The sequence below is a fragment of the Scyliorhinus canicula genome, chromosome 19, assembly GCF_902713615.1.
Source record: "Scyliorhinus canicula chromosome 19, sScyCan1.1, whole genome shotgun sequence".
In the NCBI taxonomy this organism is placed as follows: domain Eukaryota; kingdom Metazoa; phylum Chordata; class Chondrichthyes; order Carcharhiniformes; family Scyliorhinidae; genus Scyliorhinus; species Scyliorhinus canicula.
The window spans coordinates 94,159,962-94,184,792 of NC_052164.1; the positions used below are offsets into that span (position 1 = coordinate 94,159,962).

Genomic DNA, 24,831 nt, shown 5'->3' on the forward strand with positions numbered 1-24,831 from the left:
TGTGGCGACTTGGGGATTTCCACAGTAACTTCATTGCAGTGTTAATGTAAGCCTACTTGTAACAATAAAGATTATTATTATAATACTGGTCATTTGTGCATTCCCAATTGTGATCACTCCATCTCTGCAGCTGCCCAGGTGCCAAGCTCTGGAATTCTCTCCCTAAACCCCTCTGTATTCCATCTTTAAGACACTTCTTAAAACCTACCTCCCTGCCCAAGCTTTCGGTCATCAGGGATGTCGCCGTGATGTGGTTTGGTGTTGTATTTGTTTGCAAGACTCCTATGAAAGCACCTCGGGACGGTACATCAAAGCCACATTGCAGGGCATTAAACATAGATGATGTTGAGCCTTATACAACATTATTCAGCATCGCTACAAAATTTCGAGAAGAAAATTTCCTGCAGCAAACAGAAGTTTTCTACCAAAAAAAATGCAAAGTTTTAACCTTTCTCGTTTTAATATTACAGTACATTAAAGCATAAATTACAGTACATTTAAGCACAACACACCACTGCTGTCAGATGTCTGATAACAGCTACACATTCTTTTTTGTTTTAAATAGCATATACACTACCATTCAGCAAGTCATTCAAACAACAAGTAAACAGTACTGTATGCTTTCTTCAATCTTACATGTAACAGACAAGTATTTGGCTACCGCACAGAATTTTATCAAGCATTACTATACAATGTGTTTCTGGAAGCATAATCTTACACTGAGATCATACATGCCAAGTATATGGGTAGTAAAATAGGAGAATGCAGGAAACATTTTCCAAAAAAAAGCCTTTCGATTTATTTCTCAGTACATGTAGTGTGCCGACAGTCAACACATTGTGGCTCCCTGTTCCAGGAACCCCTCTATAACATATCTTTTTAAAAATGTATGAAATTTCAATATAGGGTGTGAGGGGGAATATAGGTAGATGCCTTTGGGAGTACAGAACTGCTTAATGAAATGACCAGAGTAGAAACATAGCTTTTACACAATGTTTTTTTTAAAAATGGAGAATCATACATTCATCCATATATTGAGCACAGACTTATTTGCCGCATCATCTTAACCTAGCCAGCGGCTAGCATTCCACACGACGCCTCGGTTACTGTTTGGCTGTGCTAGATTGAGGAGAGGCAGCAGAATCAGTCACACGTGGGGAAACTCTAACAACTTAAACTGCAGGATTTACGGTGGGTACAAAGACAGATTTTTAGCTGCTTCAATGAAAGGCGTTGCAGTTTCCCATGGCTGGTTTAACCTGTTAACGTGGCAGGCAAAGCAGAAATGGTATATACACTTTTAAAAAGTGTTTCCAGGTACATTCGATGCAGAAGGTGTGCATAAGATACAGGCATCCACTACGTTAAATACCACTCACCCAAGTTCAACTTACACAGTCAAGAATTGATTCAATGCATATGTCAATCCCTCAGGAAGACTATAAGCCTGAGCCTTCACATCTATTGGCCAGTCCGAAAAATGAATCGAAATGGGAAATAGAACTAAATTACCCTCTCTTGTTCTTTAGTGTCCCGTAGCTGTTCAGCTGAAATACTCCCAATTTGGCTAAGCAAGCAAGTTGTTACATAATTTTCTCCTTAGAATTTTGGGTAAATGTCATCGCAGACCATAATTCTTCCGTATGACCTTCTCCACTAGGCGTGTTCTCAAACATTACAAGACAGCATTTTAAGTTGCACTGCATACATTTTACACGCACAAAGGAAAATCACGAGCTCACAATGACTTGAAGAGTTAAAAGATGTCCCAGTGATTCAGGCCATTGAAATCTGGTACACTGTTACTGGCCCCAAGAAACTCACAGGGCTTATATCTAACCAAAGATTTATTTATTGAAAGGGATCATTCACCAAGATTTACTCTCCTGTTTACATACAGAACTAACTTTACATGCCTTGTGGAACTAGAGCTTTTTATGTATGTATTCACTGTGCAGCATGTGTAAACTCTTACCATGCTTATTCCAACCACAGAATCTAAAATGTATTGTTCCCATCCAATCCTACTTTTTATAAATTCTGATCCACTCTGAAACACATTGGACAAACTGTGTTTGGACTTGACCAGCTTTACAGTCTTCCAGTAGAAATTCCCTTTCAACCATTCTCTGACACAGCCCCGTTTGCACTGGAACCAGTTTGCAGCGAGTCATTGCTGTGCCGAGTTCAGTCCCATGCACTCTGTCAGCCTGTAAACATCCCCAGAGATGTGGAACTCCACAGCGACTACCCACTGACAGGCAACGGCACAGATGTGCGAATGGCATCACCTTCATTAATCGCAACTCACAAGATTGGGCCAAACAAGTCAAACTACGAACGTAAAAAGGGGCTGGAAACACCAAAGAATTTTTAAGAAAAGTTACAGTAATAAAAAGGCTCCTGGGCAGTGTGTGAAATCCAGGTGGCTGGGCAAACAGGTAATTTCAGCACATCATTACTGCAGGCGTTTCAGAATGCAGACAGGTATCTATTTGTGCAGCATTAATGGAGTAAGCAGCCAGTGCTAATACTTGATGACGTGTACATTTCAATATGGAACGATGTAGCTAGATTTTGAGTTGCATCATTGCAGCAGCATATAGAATCCTGCAATTCACTCCGTGCGGCATATTAGGGTCATGGATCCCCTGTCAAGTTCCAAACAGCTGTTGTTCATGTTGAAAAGGACAATACACTGCGCAGGACTTAAATGTAGAATTCAAGAATTTTCCCAAAATTTAAGCAAAACGAGACGACTGGTGTGGAGCACATTTTTCTTGACACTTCAATTGACAAGAAGGTCCCTAGCTTGAATGTACTGAGGCTGGGGAAGCCCCAGTACTTTGGTTACTTTTCTCCTCCAACTTTGTTCTAAGATCTGCTCTCATGTTCCCCGGGTGACCACCCCCATCGTGGTGCCTCAATCACATTGAACATGGATGTTGCTGGGTTGCATTTGGCATATCAAGGGCAAGCACTGAGCTAAATAAATGGCGTGAAGAGGGACTGGCTAAATCATTGAGACACAAGTCATTAAATAGTACTGAATTAGTGTTGATAGTTGAAGACAAACCAGTAGCTAACAGATTAATAAAATTGTTTAGCGCAGTAAAGAGCAATACAATTGTTACTTCAGATTTCGCTGGATTCGTATTTTACTCTCCAGTGAATGAGATGATGTGGCTGCCATAATGTGTGTGGCTGACTGACCATTAAAGGCACAATTGAGGGTACAAGTAGAGAGTTCAAACAAGAGGTCAGTGGTATAGCATGATAAAAGTTCCTACAAAGTAAAATTTGGGTGCAGTAAGAATCCTGTCTGTTAGGGCCTTTGGCATGCAATAGAAAGACACAGGTTCAACTCTCGCCTACTCATCTCTACTTAATTGCCGATCTGTGTAGGGACCCCTCTCTCTCACTTGCCTTCACGCACTGCCACTACTTGCTCTTTGGCTAATGCTAGAAGTGTGGTGCAGATGGTAATCTGAAACAAGGCACCGATTTCCCCTGCTTCAAATACATTTTCCCACGTGGAATCGAGACGAATGGCGTTAAGTTACCCAAACTTGAAAAACTTTCAAAATTGCTCCAAATAAAAGATAAGCTGCTCCTGACAAGTAAGTGCCTTCCAGAATATGCAACGCCCTCGCACAGAATTTCCCTTCATTGACTTACTTCTAAGCTTCCCTCAGCAGGGAAAGTTATAGAAACAATCCCATACACACTGGGTGGTACTAGATATCCAGCAGGGTGTTGTTAAACTATGTTCCTTCCCTTGTGACACTGGTGTCACACTGAACCTGGTCACAAGCCAGCAAAGGCTGGTCCTATTCAGCGTCCGGTGTCATGACCCAGAGTCCAGGTTGCAGAGGATACAACACAACTGCGTCCATTCAGCGGGAAAGTAAAGGTCAACGGCCATGTCCAACCTTCCATTGCGCTACCCGAACCCCACTCCCATTCAATTACTGGAAATGATTCACATTTCTTTGGTGTGCCGTTCAATGCTTAAATAATTGTCTGCACCAAGTCACTGTTGCAATAGTTATAGGACTCTAAAGATTAGGTGGACGTTATCAGGAATTTGTACCCTGACCTTCATTATGTGGCGGTTAAAGATATGTCATAGGAGGGGAGTGAATGGGAAACTTTACATAAGGAATGGCAGCCCTCAACGGCAAAGCAGCAGCCACAGCTCTGGTTCGGAGGTAAATAATGTTATGAAGGTAAAGTATCGTCACAAAGACATCAAGACGGGTACGGTTCATTACCGTACTTCCAAAGAGTACAAAGTTCAGTGAAACAAAACATAGAAAAGGGCGGAAAGAGATCGAATAAAACAAGAATTAAAACAGAATGAAGACTCCCTTTGTGTTCTGTTCTAGAAGCACTCTGTGCTGGGTTACCAACTCCAGTTGAAGAAATCATCACTGGCAAAATAAGATTCTCTGCTCAGACATGGTGGTGGGTAACCATGGAAACAATTTGCCGTCCCAATTCGAATGTGGCGAGTTATATTAAAAATTTCAAATCCGAAACGTAAAGTCGCCCAACGTCAGAATGGAGGCAACAGGTCAACCAGATTCACCAGCGGGGGGGGAACCCAAAATGGTGAAAAGACAACACGTACGACACACTCTCCCTACCACCAGAGGTCGCCACAGCTCCCTAATGCAGTATTTACAAAGTGCTGGAGACGTACTCCCAAGTGGTGGGAAAAAATCTGTACGTGCGGCATTTTTTTTGTTGGAAAAGGGAATCTCTGTACTGGACAACTAGCAATACTCTCAACTTCTGTGGCTGCTACATCTACGCCTGATAGAGAGTTTGGTGTAAATAAGGATTCCCAAGACTCCAAATCAGCGATAAAATCAATGGGGAGGGCATCTGATGTTTCGCTAATGTATGGAGCCCACTGACTAATTATCGCAGACACTCACAACTATGTTTAAATATAAATGACCTAATTGTACCTGATGGCAGTAACAGAACGATGCGTGTATTAGCTGCATGGTGCATTTCAGATGGAGCCTAATGCTTGGACTGTATTGCTTATGGAACATACAGCTTCCACTTCACAGGTAACCGTGCACTTCAAATATTGAAACAAATCGAGGTGCCTTTACTCAAGGCAGTCCAGGCAGGAGTGTTGCAGGATTCTATATGTAGCGCTGGTCAGATCCCAGTTGAAAGGGGTGGTGATATTGAGGGTGTGGATCCAATCATGCCAGGGTGGCTTGCTTCTCCTCGGGTGTCTCCTCCAGGAGCTGGACGAGCAGATCATAGACAGGTTTGCAGACCTTGGCGTAGCCAATCTGGGTGAGGTGCAAGTAGTCGAACATGTCGTGGTGGGAGATGGTGCCATCCGAATGCACAAACTCTGCGTCAACATTCAGGAACTGCATGTTTGGGAACTTTAGGAGGGACCTCTTCAAAAGCAGGTTTACCTCTGTGTTCTTCTCCCGCAAAGGATTGGGCTTCTCACCGCGAGGCAGGAGACCCTGAAGGGGAAGCAGCACAAAGTAAAACACAAGATCAACCAAAATTATCCACCTTTTTTGCGAGAAATACAAGGAGTCAATGTATTTTGTTTTTGTTTTTGCAAATCTTTTGCTCATTGATTGAGACGTGCTCTTCTGAGTGCTCACGGGTTACATATCGAGCAAAGCTCAATCTATTCTACCTTGAGGTGAGGGAGGTGGCGGAGCGAGGGGTGAAATGATTCAGTGCTATGGGTTCACGGCTGGCAGGAGCAGGGTGAAGATGGTCCTCAGGTAATTGGTCGATTCCCCTGTTTCTCTCTGTGCTCTACGTACCATCTCAAGTCAATCAAGAAGGCAACAAAATTGATCTCGGGGCTCACTGGATCCAGTGTGGCCCAAGATGGCGTTTCTTCTGATTTTTCCTTCCTTCCCTGCGGGCAGGTGCCAGGCATCAGGTGGCACGGCTGGGTTTGCCTGGATGACTGCAAGTCCCTGCCCTCCAAGAGGCAGTACACAGGCAGTGCTGCAACATGTCACACTCTGTTTCTTATTGAATTCCCTGTGCACTACCAAGCAATCAGCAAACAGGGTGCACTGAAGATTAACACGATCCCAGGACTCCTGTTCCATAACCATAAGGTTACAAGATACTAGTCTAAGGTGACTGATCTACCCACTTCTGGTGCAAAAACCCAATCAGAAAATTGGCCCAACCATCGTTAACAAAATAAATTAATCATAGCATTAGATCCAAACAAGAATTTGTGAGGCAAGCCTGAGGATTGGGAGCAGTTTAGAATTCAGCAAAAGACGACAAAGATGTATTAAGAGGGGAACAATAGAGTAATAATAATCTTTATTATTGTCACAAGTCGGCTTACATTAACACTGCAATGAAGTTACTGTGAAAAGCCCCTAGTCGCCACACTCCGGCGCCTGTTCGGGTACACAGAGGGAGAATTCAGAATGTCCAATTCACCTAACCTGCACGTCTTTCCGGACTTGTGGGAGGAAACCGGAGCACCCGGAATGCAGACACGAGGAGAATGTGTAGACTCCGTACAGACAGTGACCCAAGCGGGAATCGAACTGGGACCCTGCAGCTTTGAAGCAACGGTGCTAACGCTCAACCAGAGTATGAGAGTAAACTTGCAAGGAAGGTAAAAGCAGACTATAAAAGCTTCTATAAGTATGCAAAAAGAAAAAGATTAGTGAAGACAAATGTAGGTCCCTTACAGTCAGAAACATGAGAATTTATAATAGAGAATAAGGAAATGGTAGAGGAATTAAGCATTTACTTTAGCTCTGTCTTCACGAAGGAAGGCACAAACAATTTTTAAAATGCTGAAGAATCAGTGAGGTGGAGGAATTGAGCAAATTAGTATTGTTAAAAATATTGTTGGAGAAACTAATGGGACTGAGAGCTGATTAAATCCCCTGGACCAGATAATCTACATCCGAGGGTAGTAAAGGAGGCGGCCATGGAAATAGCAGATGTATTGGTTATCACCTTCCATAGAATAGAAGGAAGCCATTCAGACCATCGAGACTGCACCAACTCTCAGAAAGAGCACTTTACCCAAGTTCACTTTCCCTGCCCCATCTCCATGCATTGATCATGGCCAATCCACCTAACTTGCATATCTTTGGAATATGGGAGGGAACCAGAGCACCCGGAGGAAACCCACGCAGACGTGGGAGAACATGCAAACTCCACAGAAACGCTCACCCGAGGTTGTAATCAAACCCGGATTCCTGCCGCCGTGAGGCAGCAGTGCTAACCACTGTGCCAGCCTGCCGCCCTAAAATTTAAAAATTCTGAAACAGTCCTGGCGGATTAGAAGTTGGCAAGTGTAACCCCACTATTTAAAAAAGGAGGGAAGGAAATAACAGGGAATTACAGACCGGTTAGTTTAACATTGGTAGGAGAGAAAATGCCAGAGTCTGTTATGAAGGATGCGATGACAGGCCATTTAGAAAATACCAATGGGATGAGACAAAGTCAAAATGGATTTATGAAAGGAAAATCATGTTTACAAAACCTACTGGAGTTTATTTGAGGACGTAACTAGCAGAATAGATGAGGGAGAACCAGTGGATGTGGTGTATTTGGATTTTTTTCAACATTTTTGAAAGTTCCACGTAAGAGGTCAGTGTGCAAAATTAAAGCAGATAGGATTGGGGGTAATACTGCGGCAGGGATCGAGGATTACTTAGCAGACAGCAAACAGTAGGAATAAATGGGTCTTTTTCGGAGCGGCAGGCAGTGACTGCAGAGATCAATGCACGGGGCTCCAGCTATTCACAATGTATATCAATTATTTGGATGAGGGAACCAAATGTAATATTTCGAAGTTTGCTAACAACAGGAAACTTGGTGGGGATGTGAGTGGTGAGGACGTTACGAGGCTTCAAGCTGATTTTGACAAGTGGAACGAGTGGGAAAATACACGGCAGATGCAGTACACCGTGGATAATTGTGAAGTTATCTACTTCGGTAGAACAAAACAGAATGGCAGAGTATTATTTCAATGGTGATAGATTGGAAAATGTCGATGTACAAAGAGACCTGGGTGTCCTTGTACACCAGTCACTGAAGGCAAGCATGCAGGTGCAGCAAACAGTTAGGACGGCAAATGGTATGTTGGCCTTCATTCCAAGAGGATTTGAGCCAGGATGTTTTACTGCGGCTGTACAGGGCCATGCTGAGACACACCTGGAGTATCGTGTGCAGTTTTTTGCCTCTTTAGCCAGGAAAGGATACACTCGCCATCTAGGTGGCACGGCGAAGATTCACCAGGCTGTCCCCTGGGAAGGCAGGATTGTCGTACAAGGAAAGATTGGGTTGCCGAGGCCTGTATCCATTAGAATTTAGAAGAATGAGGGGGGAGCTCATTGAAACAAACAAAGTTCTAATTAGGGCAGAACAGACTGGATGCAGGGATGTTGTTTTCTCTGGCAGGGAGGGGGTGGGGGGCCATGAGGTTCAGCCATGATCAGATTAGATGGCGGAGCAGACTCGAAGGCCGAATGACCTACCCTCTGCTATTATTTTCCATCTTTCCAAGATAGCAGCGGTTATTTTTAGCTCTGTGCTTTTTCCCAAATAATCCAGAGACTCATTTTATGAGGAAATACTTCCGTTACAAATTCAAGCCGTACCATGCTGGTGATTGGTGAACGAGCAATTATTCTACCATCTTGTGGAGCAAGCCACTGACGGACCAAGTCATCAGCTTTTAGGGCAGGACGGTAACACAGCAAACAAATGCGATACGATTCCACCCGCACAGAAAGGATACCAAAGACAAGAGGAATTGGTGTGCAGAAACAAAATAAGCAATCCACTCTTACCAAAACCACCACTTTGGCCTGAGGTTGCTGAACGTTAATAAGCTGGACGATAGCCTCGATCCCGCCAACTACTTCCTCGGCTGTGTGTTCGTGATTGTTGGTCCCCACCCAGAGGACAATTACCTACAAACAGTTTGCATTTTTTCTTTATAAACGTATTTTATTCAAACTTGTATCAAAGGAGGTTACAGCAAATAAACACCCCGGGAAACATTCTTCTCAACAATCAACTGTACAGTTTGTACAGATTCTTCTCCTTTTTCACCCCCCCCCCCCCCCCCCAGCCTCCCCGCCTCCCCATCACCCACCCCCACACCCCCCTGCCCCCCGCGACGAACAGCTCCTCAAATACAGTCACAAACATCCCCCACCTTTTCTCAAACTCCCCTGCTGAGCCCCTTAACTCACACTTTATCTTCTCTAACCGCAGGAATTCATACAGGTCACCCAACCAAGCCACTACCCCCGGTGGCGATGCCGACCGCCTCTCCAGCAAACTTCATCGCCGTGCAATCAGAGAGGCGAAGGCCAAGACATCGGCCTTCCTCCTCTCCATGAGCTCTGGCTTCTCTGAGACCCCAAATATCGCCATCAAAGGGTCCGGGTCCACTCCCTCCTCCACTATCCTGGCTAAGACCGCGAACACTCCCGGCCAGAATCCTCCCAATTTTTCACAACCCGAAAACGTGGCGCATGATTTGCTGGTCGTCGCCCACACCTCTCACACTCAGCTGCTACCCCCTGAAAGAACCCACTCATTCTCGTCCGAGTCACATGTACCCTGTGCACCACCTTAAACTGTAACAGGCTCAGCCTTACACAAGAGTTTACCCTTCGCAGTGCCTCACTCCATACTCCCCAATTGATCTTCATTCCCAACTCCGCTTCCCATTTCTCCTTGATCTTCACCACCGCTCGCCTCCCTGCTCCCCCAGCCACTTATATATATCCCCAATTCTTCCCTCCCCTTCCACATCTGGAAGCAGCAGTCGCTCCAGCAGGGTGTATCCCGGCAATCTAGGGACTGCCAGACCTTTCGTGCAAAGTCCCTAACCTGTAGATACCTGAACTACCCCTCGGCAGCTCTATCCTCTCCCTTAGCTCCTCCAGGCTGGCGAACCCTTTCTCCAAATACAAATCCCTTACCTTGACCTACCCCACTTCCCTCCACCTCCTGTATACACTATCCATCCCCCCCCCCTGCTCAAACCCATGATTCTCGCACATCGGCGTTAGCGCCGACATCCCTTCCACCCTAAAATGCCTCCTCAGCTGATTCCATATCTTCACCGTGGACCTGCACCACTGGGCTCCCTGAATACCTATTCAGAGCCATTGGCAATGCTGCCGTCACCATAGCACTCAAACCAGACCCCTTACAAGATTCCTCCTTCATCCTAACCCACTCTACCCCTTCTCCTTCCCACCACCGCCGCATTTTGTCCACATTCGCCGCCCAATAATAATGAAGCATGTTTGGCAACGCCAACCCCCCCCTGCTGCCCCCCCCCTGCTGCCTCTGCAGCAGGGTCCTCCCCACCCTCGGCACCTTCCCTGCCCATACACAGTCAGAGATGATTGTGCCCACTTTCCGAAAAAAGGCCTTTGGTATAAAGATCAGGAGAGCCTAAACAGGAACCTCGGCAGAATATTCATTTTCACCACTTGGACCCTCCCCGCCAGCGTTAGGTGCAGTGTATCCCACTTCATAAGATCCTCCCTGGCCTCCTCCACCAGCTTCGTTAAGTTCCACTTATGGAGCCCCGTCCTTTCCCTCGCTACCTGAATCCCCAAGTACCGAAACCTATCCCTAGCTACCGTAAATGGCATCCCCCCTAAATTAGCCCGCTGTGCCAGCTCATTCACCGGGAATACCTCGTTTTTCCCTACATTCAGTTTGTATCCCGAGAACCCTCCAAACCTGCCCAACAGGCCCATTAATCCTTCCCATACTCTCCAACGGATCCGAAACGTGCAAGAGGTCATCGGCATAGAGCGACACCCGATGCTCCCTCTGTCCCCTCGTTATCCCCTGCCACTCTGCTGACCCCCTGAGAGCCATCGCCAACAGCTCTATGGCCAGCGCAAACAGCAGCGGCGACAGCGGGCACCCCTGCCTCGTACCCCTGTGAAAGTCAAAGCTTCGTGAGCTCATATCATTCGTCCTCACCCTCGCCCTTGGCGCCACTTACAGCAACCACACCCATGCCACAAATCTCGGCCCAAACCTTCCCAAGACTTTGAACTCCACCCGATCAAATCTTTTCTCTGCATCCATGGAAACCACCACCTCCGATACGAGAGCTCTCGACGGATTCATCACCACATTGAACAGCTGTCTTATATTACTCGCGGGCTGCCTGCCCTTCACGAAGCCTGTTTGATCTGCAAAAACCCCCGGGACACAATCCTCCACCCTCCCCGCCAACAACTTGGCCAATACTTTCACATCCGTGTTCTATAGCGATATGGGTCTATCCGACATTCCACTGGATCCGTCCCTTTTTTTGGGATTAGTGTGATTACTGCCTGCTTCATCGTCTCCAGCAACTCCCCCTTCTCCAGTGCTTCATTAAACGCCCCCAACAGATGTGGTGCCAGGTCCGCCGCAAATTCCTTATAAAATTCTGCCGGGTACCCATCCGGCCCAGGGGCCTTCCCCGACTTCATACCCCTGATACTGTCCAGTGCCTCCCTCAGCCCCAGGGGCTCCTACAACAACTGCCTCTTTGCTTCCTCCACCTGGGGAAATTGCAGCTCGTCCAGAAACCACCCCATGTCCCTCTCCTCTCCTCCTGGGTCTGCCTCATAAAGTCCCTGGTAATACTCCCTAAATGCCTCATTTATCTCCCCTGGCTCTGACACCACATTCCCAGTCCGGATCCTCAATATTTCCCTGGATGCAGCCTGCCTCCGCAGCTGGTGAGCCATCATGCGGCTCACCTTCGCCCCATACTCGTACTGCACCCCTCTTGCCCTACGCAGTTGCCCTACCGCCCTCCCCGTTGTCAGCCTGTCAAATTGCCCCTCCAACTTTTTCCTCTTCACCAATCCCTCCAATATTCCCTGTCCACCTCCACTATCTCGCTCACTAGACGGTCATGTTCCGCCCTTCTTTCCTTATTCGCATGAACCGTAAATTAGATAATTTCTCCCCGGACCACTGCCTTCAGTGCTTCCCAAAAAATGCCCGCCGACACTTCCCCATTCTGACTGAACTCCACATAATCCCTAATCGGCAACCGCACCTTATCACAAAAACCTCCATCCGCCAACAACCCAGAGTCAAACCTCCACCCCGGCCTCTGCTCTCGTCCCGTACTGAACTGAATATCCAGCCAGTGGGGTGCATGGTCCGAGATAACTATCCCAGCATACTCTGCCCCCTCCATCCCAACCAAAATCTCCCGACTCACTACAGAGTAATCAATCCTCGAATACACCTTATAGACGTGTGAAAAGAAGGAATACTCCCTTCCCCCTGGGTTCTGAAAGCGCCATGAATCCACCATACCCATCCTCTCCATAAACTGCCCAGCTCCCTTGCCTTTCGCACCCTATCCATCGACCTGGGGCTCGATCTATCCACCCTCGGCTCCAGGACACAGTTAAAATCTCCTCCCATGATCAACTGGTACGTGGCCAAATCCGGGATTGCTTCCAGCAACCCCCTCATAAAACCCACATCATCCCAATTTAGAGCATCCATATTTCCCAACACGACCAATGCCCCCTCCAATACCCCACTCACAAGCACATATCTCCCACCTAAATCCCTCACCTCCTTCGCACTCACAAATCCCATTTTTTTGCTCATTAAAATCGCTACACCCCTCAATTTCAAATCAAACCCCGAGTGAAAAACCTTCCCGACCCACCCCTTCCTTAACCTAACCTGGTCCTTCACGCGGAGGTGTGTCTCCTGCAAAAAGACGTCCCCCGCTTTCAAGCTCCTGAGGTGCACGAACACCCACGACCTTTTAACCGGCCCATTCAGTCCCCGGACGTTCCACGTTACCAACCTTACCGGAGGCTTGCGCCTCCAATCCCCTCTACCATCCGTCATCTTCCCCGCTTAACTCCTGCCCCTTTAATTACACTCTGTACCTAGCCCATCCCAGATGGCCCCTTTCTTGGCCCTTGACCATGTCATCTAAACAGTTTGCATTTTTACACGTTCCTAGCATTTAACTTTGTCTTAATTATATAAGTAAACGCACAACGAAAAAGGTTAAACTTCACATCCATTAATTATTTCAATTCGATAGCAGGTGTACAGCTTCAATAATCTAATTTTTATGCATAAATACATCTCAAAAGGGGACACAAACTCTTCAGTACAAGTCCATGCCTACATGGATGGTTTGAATTGGCGCTAAGCGTTTCTCTGCTGTTACCTTGGGTTTGATGTTTTCCAGTTCTCCATTCTCTAGCCTCCATAGCACATGTCTTGTGGTATCTCCTCCAATCCCAAAGTTAAGTGCATGCAGCGGTGAGAACAGGTCTCTCCAGATCTACCCAAACAAACAGAATCATACACGGTTATCCTGCTAGCTTTTTGATCAAGCTAAACTGACATCAGAAGACACAGACAGTGCAGGATTAAGCCTGAACTGATATGGCGTTCTTCGAAATAATTGGGGATGGACAGTTAAACAAATTTTTAAAGAAGTGTTCAGTGTTAAAATTATACCAGTCACCATCATTAGCATCTCTTTTATTTATTAAGAGGCAAGTAAGTTACCCCCAAAATAAAGAGTCTCCCATTTAAGAGTTTGCACTTTCTCCCCGTGTCTGCGTGGGTTTCCTCCGGGTGCTCCGGTTTCCTCCCACAGTCCAAAGGTTAGGTGGATTGGCCGTGCTCAATTTCCCTTAAGTGTCCAAATAAGGGCAGCACGGTGGCGCAGTGGGTTAGCCCTGCTGCCTCATGGCGCCGAGGTCCCAGGTTCGATCCCGGCTCTGGGTCACTGTCCGTGTGGAGTTTGCACATCCTCCCCGTGTCTGCGTGGGTTTCGCCCCCACAACCCAAAGATGTGCAGGCTAGGTGGATTGGCCACACTAAATTGCCCCTTAATTGGAAAAATGAATTGGGTACTCTAAATTTATAAAAAAAAAAAAAAAAAAGTGTCCAAATAAGAATAGGTGGGGATATGGGTATAGGGTGGAGGTGTGGGCTTAAGTAGGGTGCTCTTTCCAAGGGCCGGTGCAGGCTCGATGGGCCGAATGGCCTCCTTCTGCACTGTAAATTCTATGATTCAAAGACAGAGATGAGGATGAATTTCTTCTCTCAGAGGATCATTAGGGTTGGAAATCTCTTTCCAAGAAAGTAGTGGATGCCGAGTCATTAAATATATTAAAGGCTGAGTTAGAAGCATTTTTGATTGACAGAAGGAGCCAGGCCTACTTCTATGAACCATAGAATTTACAGTGCAGAAGGAGACCATTCGGCCCATTGAGTCAGCACCGGCCCTTGGAAAGAGCACCCCACCCAAGCCCACACCTCCACCCTATCCCCGTAACTCAGTAACCTCACCCCATTGGACACTAAGGACAATTTAGCATGGCCAATCTACCTAACCTGCACATCTTTGGACTTTGGGAGGAAACCGGAGCACCCGGAGGAAACCCACGCAGACACGGGGAGAACGTGCAGACTCCGCACAGACAGTGACCCAAGCCGGGACTCGAACCTGGGACGCTGGAGCTGTGAAGCAACAGTGCTACCCACTGTGTCACCGTGCTACCCGTCATTGCTCGGAGAAAGGACCACACTTTTCATTGTACCTGGCATCCACAGTGAATACGTCCTGTTCAGGTGCATCGTCCAATAACATGACATTCTGAAGTCTTAACCCCCAAGGTCAGAGCATATTGCTCCTGAAACCATGTGGTACTTTATTTCCCAGAGTTACTCTATCAACCCAGTGCCAAACAATTGGCAGCTTTTAATGGTGTGGTAGAAAATAGTTTAAGAATGCCCAAACTCAAGGCACTCGGAACTGTTAAAGAAATGAGACTTTCAGGTGATTAATTGGGGTTGGATTTTTAGTTCAGGAATTAAAGAACAGGGTTCTAACCCTAGGTCTCTCACTCCAACAACTTGCCTGTGAGACAGCTGGACAGCACGAGGGAGATAGAAGTGGATAGAATGAACAGTGACGATAATTGCAGCATTGCTGAGAAAGGAGACACGCTGTCAAAACCTTTCATCTTACACCCATCAGGACAATCACACGCCAAATTTCAAAGGGAACAACCATTTATATTGCACATGGAAAGGGTGTCGATGGGTTGCTACGGCTGCTGTTGCCAGAGTCCACTTGCCAACCAATCAGCACCTATTTCGCTTCCAGTATGAATTGTTGTTCCTTTTGAGATTTGGTATTCTTGGGATTCTGTCCTGATGGGTGCAGGACGAAAAGCTTTGGCAGCCTGTTTCTTGCAATATTCAATGCAACATTCGAGCTCCGCACCATCAAATGACGACTTGAACACTAGTTTTGACCAGCAAAAAAGAAACCCCAGAAAATGCTGGAAAATCTCAGCAGGACTGACAGCATCTGTGCGGAGAGAACAGAGCGAATATTCCCGAGTCTTGACGACTCAACCTTCAAAGTTTTGAACAGCACGTGGAATTCAGGTCGTGATGGCCACTGTGTGCAGTAAGACTTGTACAAGGATTGGCAATGAACTCTATTCGTTAGTCCAGTTTATACTTGACCAGGATCGTAATGGACAGTTGTAGATACGGGTGTGTATCAATAAGTGGTTACGTTACTGGATCGGTAATTCAGAGGGCGGGACTAATTATCCAGGAGGATTCAATTGCAATCCCCCAACACGGCAATTTGAGAATTTGAATTGTTTAAAAACAAAAAAAAACTTGGAAATAAAGGAGTTTTTCCCCAGTAAGAATGCCCATGAAGCTGCACAATTGGCATAATTGCCAGGGCGGCACGATGGCGCAGTAGTTAGCACTGCTGCCTCACAACGTCAGGGACCCGGGTTTGATTCCTACCTCTGGTGACTGTGTGGAGTTTGCACTTTCTCCCCCCCACCCCGTGGGTTTCCTCCAGGTTCCTCCCACAGACCAAAGATATGCAGGTTAGCTGGATTGGCCATGCCGAATTGCCCCTTAGGGTGGGGGCTACAGGGCGGGGGATTGGGCCTAGGTAGGGTGGTCTTTCAGAGGGTCGGTGCAGACCCGATGGGCCGAATGGTCTCTTCCTGTACTGTAGGGATTCTCTGAGCCTACGAAAAACCCAACTGGGTCACCAATGTCCTTTCGGGAACGTTCTGCCGTCCATACACAGGAGTGACCCCCGGTCCCAGAACAACGCGGGTGGCTCTTAACTGCCCTGTGGAGTGGCGCGTCACTCCATCGCCACGTCCCAATAATGAAATGAAAGATAGCGGCATCGTGGCCATTTAACGGGTAGAGGATAATCAGGAGCTCACCCACCTCATACTGCTGCAGAAGTTGCACCATGGAGTCGCCGACAAAAAGGACATCCGGCTCTTTGTCCTTGCAGTCCAGGACAAATCGACTGTGCTGCAAGAGGAAAAATCTCATTGAAGCCCGCACCGTTCTACTCAATACAGCATCGACACACTTTCAGGTAAAGGCACGGAGCACTGTGGGGCCGCTGCCTGCATTTATTTCCTCAAAAAGTCAACAAGTCAGCGAAAGGCCAAATCAAATTAACTGCAGACACAGGTTGAAGCAAAAGGCGTCCCTTTCTCCTGTCAGATCTCACCCTCCCTATTGCAGCCTCTTGCTGCTCCCGTGACCAATCCAATGTTTTGAAATGAAATGAAAATGGCTTATTGTCACAAGTAGGCTTCAAATGAAGTTACTGTGAAAAGCCCCTAGTCGCCACATTCCGGCACCTGTTCGGGGAGGCTGGGTACGGGAATTGAACCGTGCTGCTGGCCTGCCTTGGTCTGCTTTAGAACATAGAACAGTACAGCACAGAACAGGCCCTTCGGCCCTCGATGTTGTGCCGAGCAATGATCACCCTACTCAAACCCACGTAACCCGTATACCCGTAACTCAACAATCCCCCCATTAACCTTACACTACGGGCAATTTAGCATGGCCAATCCACCTAACCCGCACATCTTTGGACTGTGGGAGGAAACCGGAGCACCCGGAGGAAACCCACGCACACACGGGGAGGACGTGCAGACTCCACACAGACAGTGACCCAGCCGGGAATCGAACCTGGGACCCTGGAGCTGTGAAGCATTGATGCTAACCACCATGCTACCGTGAGGCCCTAAGCCAGCGATTTCCAAGCCAGCGATTTAGTCCTGTGCTAAACCAGCCCCTTTTTAGGATAGACAATGGGTGGTGAGATAAATGGCTACAGCAAAATATAATGCATTAAGGCGAGAACAGAGAAGGAATAATTGGTGGGACGGATAAAGATGTTACATGTAAGCTAAATATATACTCCGACATGACAGAGTTGATGCAACTCAAGTTATTCAAGGAGGGGTATTATTTTGCACAGTTAAGAGTCTATAGTTTTCAGAATAGTTTCTCAAACTCCTACAACACGACCTCCTTACAAACCTGTATTATAATCGACATCAAAAGGAAGCTTTACACCACATTTATACCCAAAGAAGCATGAATCGAGGCAAGGCTCATCCATTTCTCCTTGAACCCTCTGTCATCAAAGGTGAAGGTATAATGTGACTTCCTGCGATAACCACTGCAGGTGGGTTACACATCATATCCGAAATGGCGGAGGTGGTGCTGTGTCACTATAGGAGGATGCTATAGTTTTGCGGGCAGGCGCGCGCACACACACACACACACACACACACACACACACGCCTGGGCTGAGTCATAAACTCAGAATTGCAGCAGAAATTCATTTCCGCCTCGAGAATGACCCCAATTCAGAAAGAAATTGGATTTATATAGCGCCGTTCACATCCTCAGGATGTTCCAAAGTGCTTAACAGACATTGAAGCTCAACCGGCTGCACCTACATCTTTGGCTTTTCACAATAAATATACAAATTACTTTATCTTAAACATTCCCACATCAAATAATAGTCTGTGTGGATGGTTAAAGGTTGATATGTCTTGTAGGGACCTTGTTTTGGGGGGGGGGGGGGGGAGATGGGCTTTGAATTTAGTTCTGCTTCTTGGGTGATTATTTTTCTAAAGTGATTGTTTCTTCACTGTTTTTTTTCTGTTGTTTGTTTACTGGGGAATGTGAAGCTTCTAAAATGTTTATTCATGTGTGTGTGTGTGTGTGGGGGGGGGGGGGGAAGAGGAGAGCACAATAGGGAGACAGACTGTTTGGTGCCAGGGGCGGGAGCTATCGAGTCAGCATGGGTCAGCTGACTCTCAGAAGCACAGTGGGGGGTGGACAGGTGTTACGCTGGAACTTGACTTGGGGGAATTGGGTTTTTAGTGCTGTTGCTGGGAGAGGGTGCTGCTTTGCCGATAGGGGAGGAACTGTTACTAGGGGACAAATGGGAGGTTGGGAATGGCGACAGCCCAAATGGGGACTCGAGGAAGCGGAGGGCGCAAGCTCGGGGCTGGCCTAAAAAGGGTGATGGCTAATCGGCAGGGAGGGGGCAGGGGTTGGAAGCCCACCATCTAGGCTGATCACATGGAAAGTGAGAGAACTGAATGGGCCGGTCAAGAGGGCTCGCGTGCTCGCGCATTTGAGGGAACTGAAGGCGGACATGGCAATGCTACAAGAGACACACCTAAAGGTTACAGACCAGACGAGATTGAGGAAGGGCTGGGTTAGCCAAGTGTTCCACTCAGGACTGGATTCAAAGACTGGGGAGTGCCGTCTTGATCAGCATAAGAGTGGCATTCGAGGCAGGGAGAATAGTGTCAGACAAGGGGGGTAGGTACATAATGGTGAGTGGGAAGCTGGAGGAGGTGAGAGTGGTACTTTTGAACATATATGCTCCGAATTGGGACAACGTGGAATTTATGAGGAGGGTATTAGGTAAGATCCCAGACTTAGAGTCACATAACTTGACCATGGGAGGTGACTTCATAACATGTTATTGATCCGGAATTGGACTGGTCAAAATCCAGGACAGGGAGGAGGCCGGCTGTGGCAAAGGAATTGAAGGGTTTTATGGAACAGATGGGAGGAGTAGACCCATGGAGGTTTGCACGTCCGAGGGCGAAGATTTCCTTTTTTTCACATGCTCACAAGGTATACTCTCGCATCGACTTTTTTGTTCTGAGCAGGGCGCTAATACCGAAGGTGGTGGATACTGAGTACTCGGCAATTGCAGTGTCGGATCATGCCCCGCACTGCGAGGATCTACGGGTTAATGTGGAGAGAGGGCAACGCCACTGTGGAGACTGGATGTGGGATTTCTAGCGGACGAGGTGATCTGTGGGCGGGTTAACAAGTCCATCCAGAACTACCTGGAAATAAATGATACGGGGAGCAACGGTCTGGGAAGCTTTGAAGGCAGTAGTCAGAGGGGAATTAATCTCGATACAGGCCCACAGGAAAAGGTGGAACGGGCTGAGAGGGATAGATTAGTGGAGGAGATACTCCAGGTGGACAGGAGATACTCGGAGGCCCCGGACGCGGGGCTACTGAGGGAGCAGCGGAGGTTACAGATGGAGTTTGGGCTGTTGACCACAGGGAAAGCAGTGGTTCAGTTGAGGAAGGAAAGGGGGGCGATCTATGAGTACGGGGAAAAGGCAAGCAAAATGTTGGCGCACCAGCTCAGAAAAAGAGGCGGCCAGGGAGATAGGTAAAGTAAAGAGTAGAGGCGGTAATACTGTCGTGGACCCAGCAGGGGTGAACTAGGTGTTTAAGAACTTTTATGGTAAATTATATGAGTCGGAACCCCCGACTGGGGTGGAGGGGATGAGGCAATTTCTGGATCAGTTGATGTTCCCGAGGGTGGAGGAGGACCTGGTGGATGGGCTGGGAGCCCCAATTGAAATTGAGGAAATAATCAAGAGGCTGGAGGGCATGCAGTCGGGCAAGGCCTTGGTGCCTGACGGCTACCCGGTAGAATTTTACAAGATGTTTTCAGAGATATTGAGCCCACTGATGGTGAGGATATTTAATGAAGCAAGAGAGAAGTGAGTCCTCCCCCCAACAATGTCGCAGGCCTCGATTTCATTGATCTTGAAACGGGAGAAGGATCCAGAGCAATGCGGGTCATACAGGCCAATTTCTCTACTAAATGTGGATGCCAAACTGCTGGCTAAGGTACTGGCCACAAGGATAGAGGACTGTGTCCCGGGGGTGATAGGGGAAGACCAGACGGGATTTGTTAAGGGCAGGCAACTCAAGGCCAATGTTCGAAGGCTTCTAAATGTTATGATGCCTTCAGAAGGAGAGGAGGTGGAGGTGGTGATAGCGATGGATGCGGAGAAGGCTTTTGATCGGGTGGAGTGGAATTATCTGTGGGAGGCGCTGGGAAGGTTTGGGTTTGGCAAGGGCTTTATTGACTGGGTGTGGTTGCTCTATCAGGCACCAGTAGCGAGTGTGCGAACGAACCTGCTGAGGTTGGGGTATTTTGAACTACACTGAGGGACGAGGCAAGGGTGCCCCTCCCCCCTCTCCCCGTTACTGTTTGCGCTGGCCATAGAGCCATTGGCCATGGCGTTTGGAGCCTCTAGGAACTGGAAAGGGCTGTTTCGGGGGGGGGGGGGGGGGGGGGGGGGGGGGGGGGGGGGGGGGGGGGGGGGGGGGGGGGGGGGGGGGGATTTGGCAATTCTCATGGTATAAATGATAAATTGAACATGGGGAAAAGCGAGATGTTTGCGATTCAGGCAAGAGGACAGGAGAAGAGACTGGGAGAACTGCCGCTTAGAATGATAGGGAAGAGCTTTCGATATCTGGGAATCCAGGTGGCCCGGGAATGGGAGGCACTGCACAAGTTAAACCTATCCCGGTTGGTAGAACAAATGGAAGCGGACTTTAAGAGATGGGACATGCTCCCGCTATCACTGGCGGGGAGGGTACAGACCATGAAAATGACGGTCCTCCCCAGATTTCTGTTTGTCTTTCAGCACCTCCCCATCTTCATCCCAAAGGCCTTTATCAAGCGGGTGAATAAGGTTATTTCGGGCTTTGTGTGGGCGAGTAAAACCCCATGAGTGAAGGTGGTGTTGCTGGGGCGCAGTCGGGGGGAGGGTAGGTTGGCTTTGCCAAACTTCTGCAATTACTACTGGGCGGCTAACATAGCCATGATTAGGAAGTGGGTAGTGGGGGAGGGGGAGGCATAGGTGCGGATGGAGGCGGCGTCATGTAAAAACACCAGTCTGGGAGCATTGGCACCTCTGCCATTCTCGCTGGCCTGATACTCCACATGTCCGGTGGTGGTGGCAGCTCTGAGAATCTGGGGGCAGTGCAGGAGATATAAGAGAGTGGAGGGAGCATTGATTTGGACCCCGTTTTATAACAACCACAGGTTTGTACCGTGTAGGCTAGATGGAGGGTTCCGGAGTTGGCAGAGGGCAGGAATTAGAAGGATGGGGAATCTATTTGTAGATGGGAGCTTTCCCAGCTTGAAAACTTTGGAGGATCAATTTAAATTGCCAGTAGGGAATGGGTTTAGGTATTTGCAGGTGCGAGACTTCCTGAGAAAACAGGTGCCGGCCTTTCCGCTGCTGCCGCCACGGGGGATACAGGATAGAGTAATTTCCAGTACCTGGGTGGGAGAGGGGAAGGTATCGGATATTTACCAGGAGCTTTCGGAGGAGGAGGAAACTCCGGTGGAGGAGCTTAAGGGCAAGTGGGAGGACGAGCTAGGAGGAGAGATAGAGGCGGGTCTATGGGCTGATGTGCCAGGCTTAGCCTGATACAATTTAAGGTAGCCCACCGGGCACACATGACAGCGGCTAGGATGAGCAAGTTTTCGGGGTAGAGGACAGGTGTGCGAGGTGTGCGGGAATTCCAGCAAATCATGTCCACATGTTTTGGGCCCGAAGCTGAGAGGGTTTGGCAGGGTTTTGCTAGGGCAATGTTCACGGTGCTAAAAACACGGGTGGGGCCGAGTCCGGAGGTAGCGATCTTTGGAGTGTCGGAAGAGTTCAGAGGCGAAAGAGGCTGACGTCTTGGCCTTTGCCTCCCTGGTAGCTCGGAGACAGACCTTATTAATGAGGAGGGACTCAAAGCCCCCGAGTGTAGAGACCTGGGTTAGTGACATGGCTGGGTTTCTCAGTCTTGAGAAAATAAAGCTCGCCTTTATGTGATGATTGGACTGGGTGGGGTGGGGGGGGAATGTTTATTTTACCATGTTGATGACATTGTTTTTGTTACTGTTATAAAAATTTTCAAATACCTTAATAAAATATTATTTTTTTAAAAACATTCCCACGGCCAGAGTTTTGCAGTGTGTTGGTCCTCGGGAAAGATTTCAGGGACTCAAAATCCAAACACAAAACTGCTTAGTTTGCAAATCTCAAATGTGGCAGAGGCAGTGAGCAGGTACTGAGCACCTCACCGTGGGTGTGTGCGTGTGCGAATGTGTGCAGCGTATGTGTGCGTGCGTGCGTATGTGTGCGTGCGTGCGTATGTGTGCGTGCGTGCGTATGTGTGCGTGCGTGCGTATGTGTGCGTGCGTGCGTATGCGTGCGTGCGTATGCGTGCGTGCGTATGTGTGCGTGCGTATGTGTGCGTGCGTATGTGTGCGTGCGTATGTGTGCGTGCGTATGTGTGCGTGCGTATGTGTGTGCGTGCATGCGTATGTGCGCGTGCGTATGTGTGTGTGCATATGTGTGCGTGCGTATGCGTGCGTATGTGTCCGTGCATGCGTATGTGTCCGTGCATGCGTATGTGTGCATGCGTATGTGTGCGTGCGTGTGCGTGCGTATGTGTGCGTATGTGTCCGTGCATGCGTATGTGTGCATGCGTATGTATGCGTGCGTGTGCGTGCGTATGTGTGCGTGCGTATGTGTGCGTGCGTATGTGTGCGTGCGTGTGTGTGCGTGCGTGTGTGTGCGTGCGTGCGTATGTCTGTGTGCGTATGTGTGCATGCGTATGAGTGCGTGCGTATGAGTGCGTGCGTGTGTGTGCGTGCGTGCGTGCGTATGTCTGTGTGCGTATGTGTGCATGCGTATGAGTGCGTGCGTATGTGTGAATGCGTGCGTGTGCGTATGCGTGCGTGCGTATGTGTGCGTGCGTGCGTATGTGTGCGTGCGTATGTGTGCGTGCGTATGTGTGCGTGCGTATGTGTGCGTGCGTATGTGTGCGTGCGTATGTGTGCGTGCGTATGTGTGCGTGCGTATGTGTGCGTGCGTATGTGTGCGTGCGTATGTGTGCGTGCGTATGTGTGCGTGCGTATGTGTGCGTGCGTATGTGTGCGTGCGTATGTGTGCGTGCGTATGTGTGCGTGCGTATGTGTGCGTGCGTATGTGTGCGTGCGTATGTGTGCGTGCGTATGTGTGCGTGCGTATGTGTGCGTGCGTATGTGTGCGTGCGTGCGTGCGTGCGTATGTGTGCGTGCGTATGTGTGCGTGTGCGTGCGTGCGTATGTGTGCGTGCGTGTGCGTATGCATGCGTGCGTATGTGTGCATGCGTACGTGTGCATGCGTGCGTATGCGTGCGTGCGTATGCGTGCGTTCGTATGCGTGCGTGCGTATGTGTGCGTGCGTATTTGTGTGCGCGTATGTGCGTGCGTGCGTATGTGTGCGTGCGTGCGTATGTGTGCGTGCGTATGTGTGTGTGCGTGCGTATGTGTGCGTGCGTGCGTATGTGTGCGTGCGTATGTGTGCGTGCGTATGTATGTGTGCGTGCGTATGTGTGCGTGCGTGCGTATGTGTGCGTGCGTATGTGTGCGTGCGTGCGTATGTGTGCGTGCGTATGTGTGCGTGCGTGCGTATGTGTGCGTGCGTGCGTATGTGTGCGTGCGTGCATGCGTATGTGCGCGTGCGTACGTATGCGTGCGTACATATGCATGCATACGTATGCGTGCATGCCTGCGTACGTATGCGTGCATACGTATGCGTGCATACGTATGCATGCATGTGCGTGCATACGTATGCGTACGTGTGCGTGCATACGTGCGTGCGTACATGTGTGCGTATGTGTGCGCGCATATGTGTGCGTGCGTATGTTTGCATATGAATGTGTGCATATGAGTGTGTGCATGCGTGCGTATGTGTCCGTGCATGCGTGCGTATGTGTGCGTGCATGCGTGCGTATGTGTGCGTGCATGCGTGCGTACATGTGCGTGACTACGTATGTGTGCGTGACTACGTATGCATATGCGTGTGCGCATATGCGTGCGTGTGCATATGCGTGTGCGCATATGCGTGCGTGTGCATATGCGTGCGTGTGCATATGCGTGCGTGTGCATATGCATGCGTGTGCATATGCGTGCGTGTGCGCATATGCGTGAATATGTGCCTATATGCATATGTTTATGCGTATGTGTATGCATGTATGTGAGCATATGCACGGGTGCGCACGCGTGGGGGTGTGCGCGTCGGTGAGTGCGCATGGGTGAGTGTGCATGTGGGTGAGTGTGTGTATGTATGTGTCGGAGGTAGGGTGGAGGTAAATTTAATGGTGGGAGAAATCTTGCAGCCCTCAGCATTTGACACTCTTGTTACTATTAGTGTGTTGCAAACTGACCCTGCTCCGCGTGAGTACTAGCGACTCACAGGAGCAGCCAGGGTTCTTACCAATGATTTCCATCGGCCGTCTCCCTGGAGATCCTCTGCACAGAGCGGGACTGCAGCCGAGTTAAAACCCTCTTGGCTCATCGTTCCCCCAGAGGCGGCTTCCAGAACTGAACACCAGGAATAAAGTAGGGAGCAGTGGCTCAGACGTGGTACCAGCACTCAAAGCCGGTGTGCTGTGCGTTCCTCGGTTAAAAACAGGGCTAGAAAGAAGACCAGAAAGAAAGACGACAAATAAATGACAAAGGCAACTTTTCCAGCTTCAATGTTAAACTAGATTATAGCTGCTGCTCCCATTCCCCCCCCCCCCCCTCCCCCCCCGCCCCCCGCCCCAAGAAGTTTGGCA

General features: G+C 48.7%; 1 protein-coding gene across 2 annotated transcripts in view; it reads right to left on the reverse strand.

Moving 5' to 3' along the window:
- Window positions 1–437: 437 nt before the first annotated feature.
- LOC119953952 (platelet-activating factor acetylhydrolase IB subunit alpha2-like) overlaps window positions 438–24,831 on the reverse strand; it is a 32,231-nt gene continuing 7,837 nt past the window's right edge. For both annotated transcript variants that reach the window (XM_038778666.1, XM_038778667.1), the window contains exons 2-6: window positions 24,489–24,688; window positions 16,303–16,392; window positions 13,238–13,354; window positions 8,841–8,963; window positions 438–5,504 (exon numbers count right to left, since the gene is read on the reverse strand). In XM_038778666.1, coding sequence (XP_038634594.1) covers window positions 5,226–5,504; window positions 8,841–8,963; window positions 13,238–13,354; window positions 16,303–16,392; window positions 24,489–24,569 — 690 coding nt within the window. In that variant the 5' untranslated portion in view covers window positions 24,570–24,688 and the 3' untranslated portion in view covers window positions 438–5,225. The remainder of the gene's footprint in view (window positions 5,505–8,840; window positions 8,964–13,237; window positions 13,355–16,302; window positions 16,393–24,488; window positions 24,689–24,831) is intronic.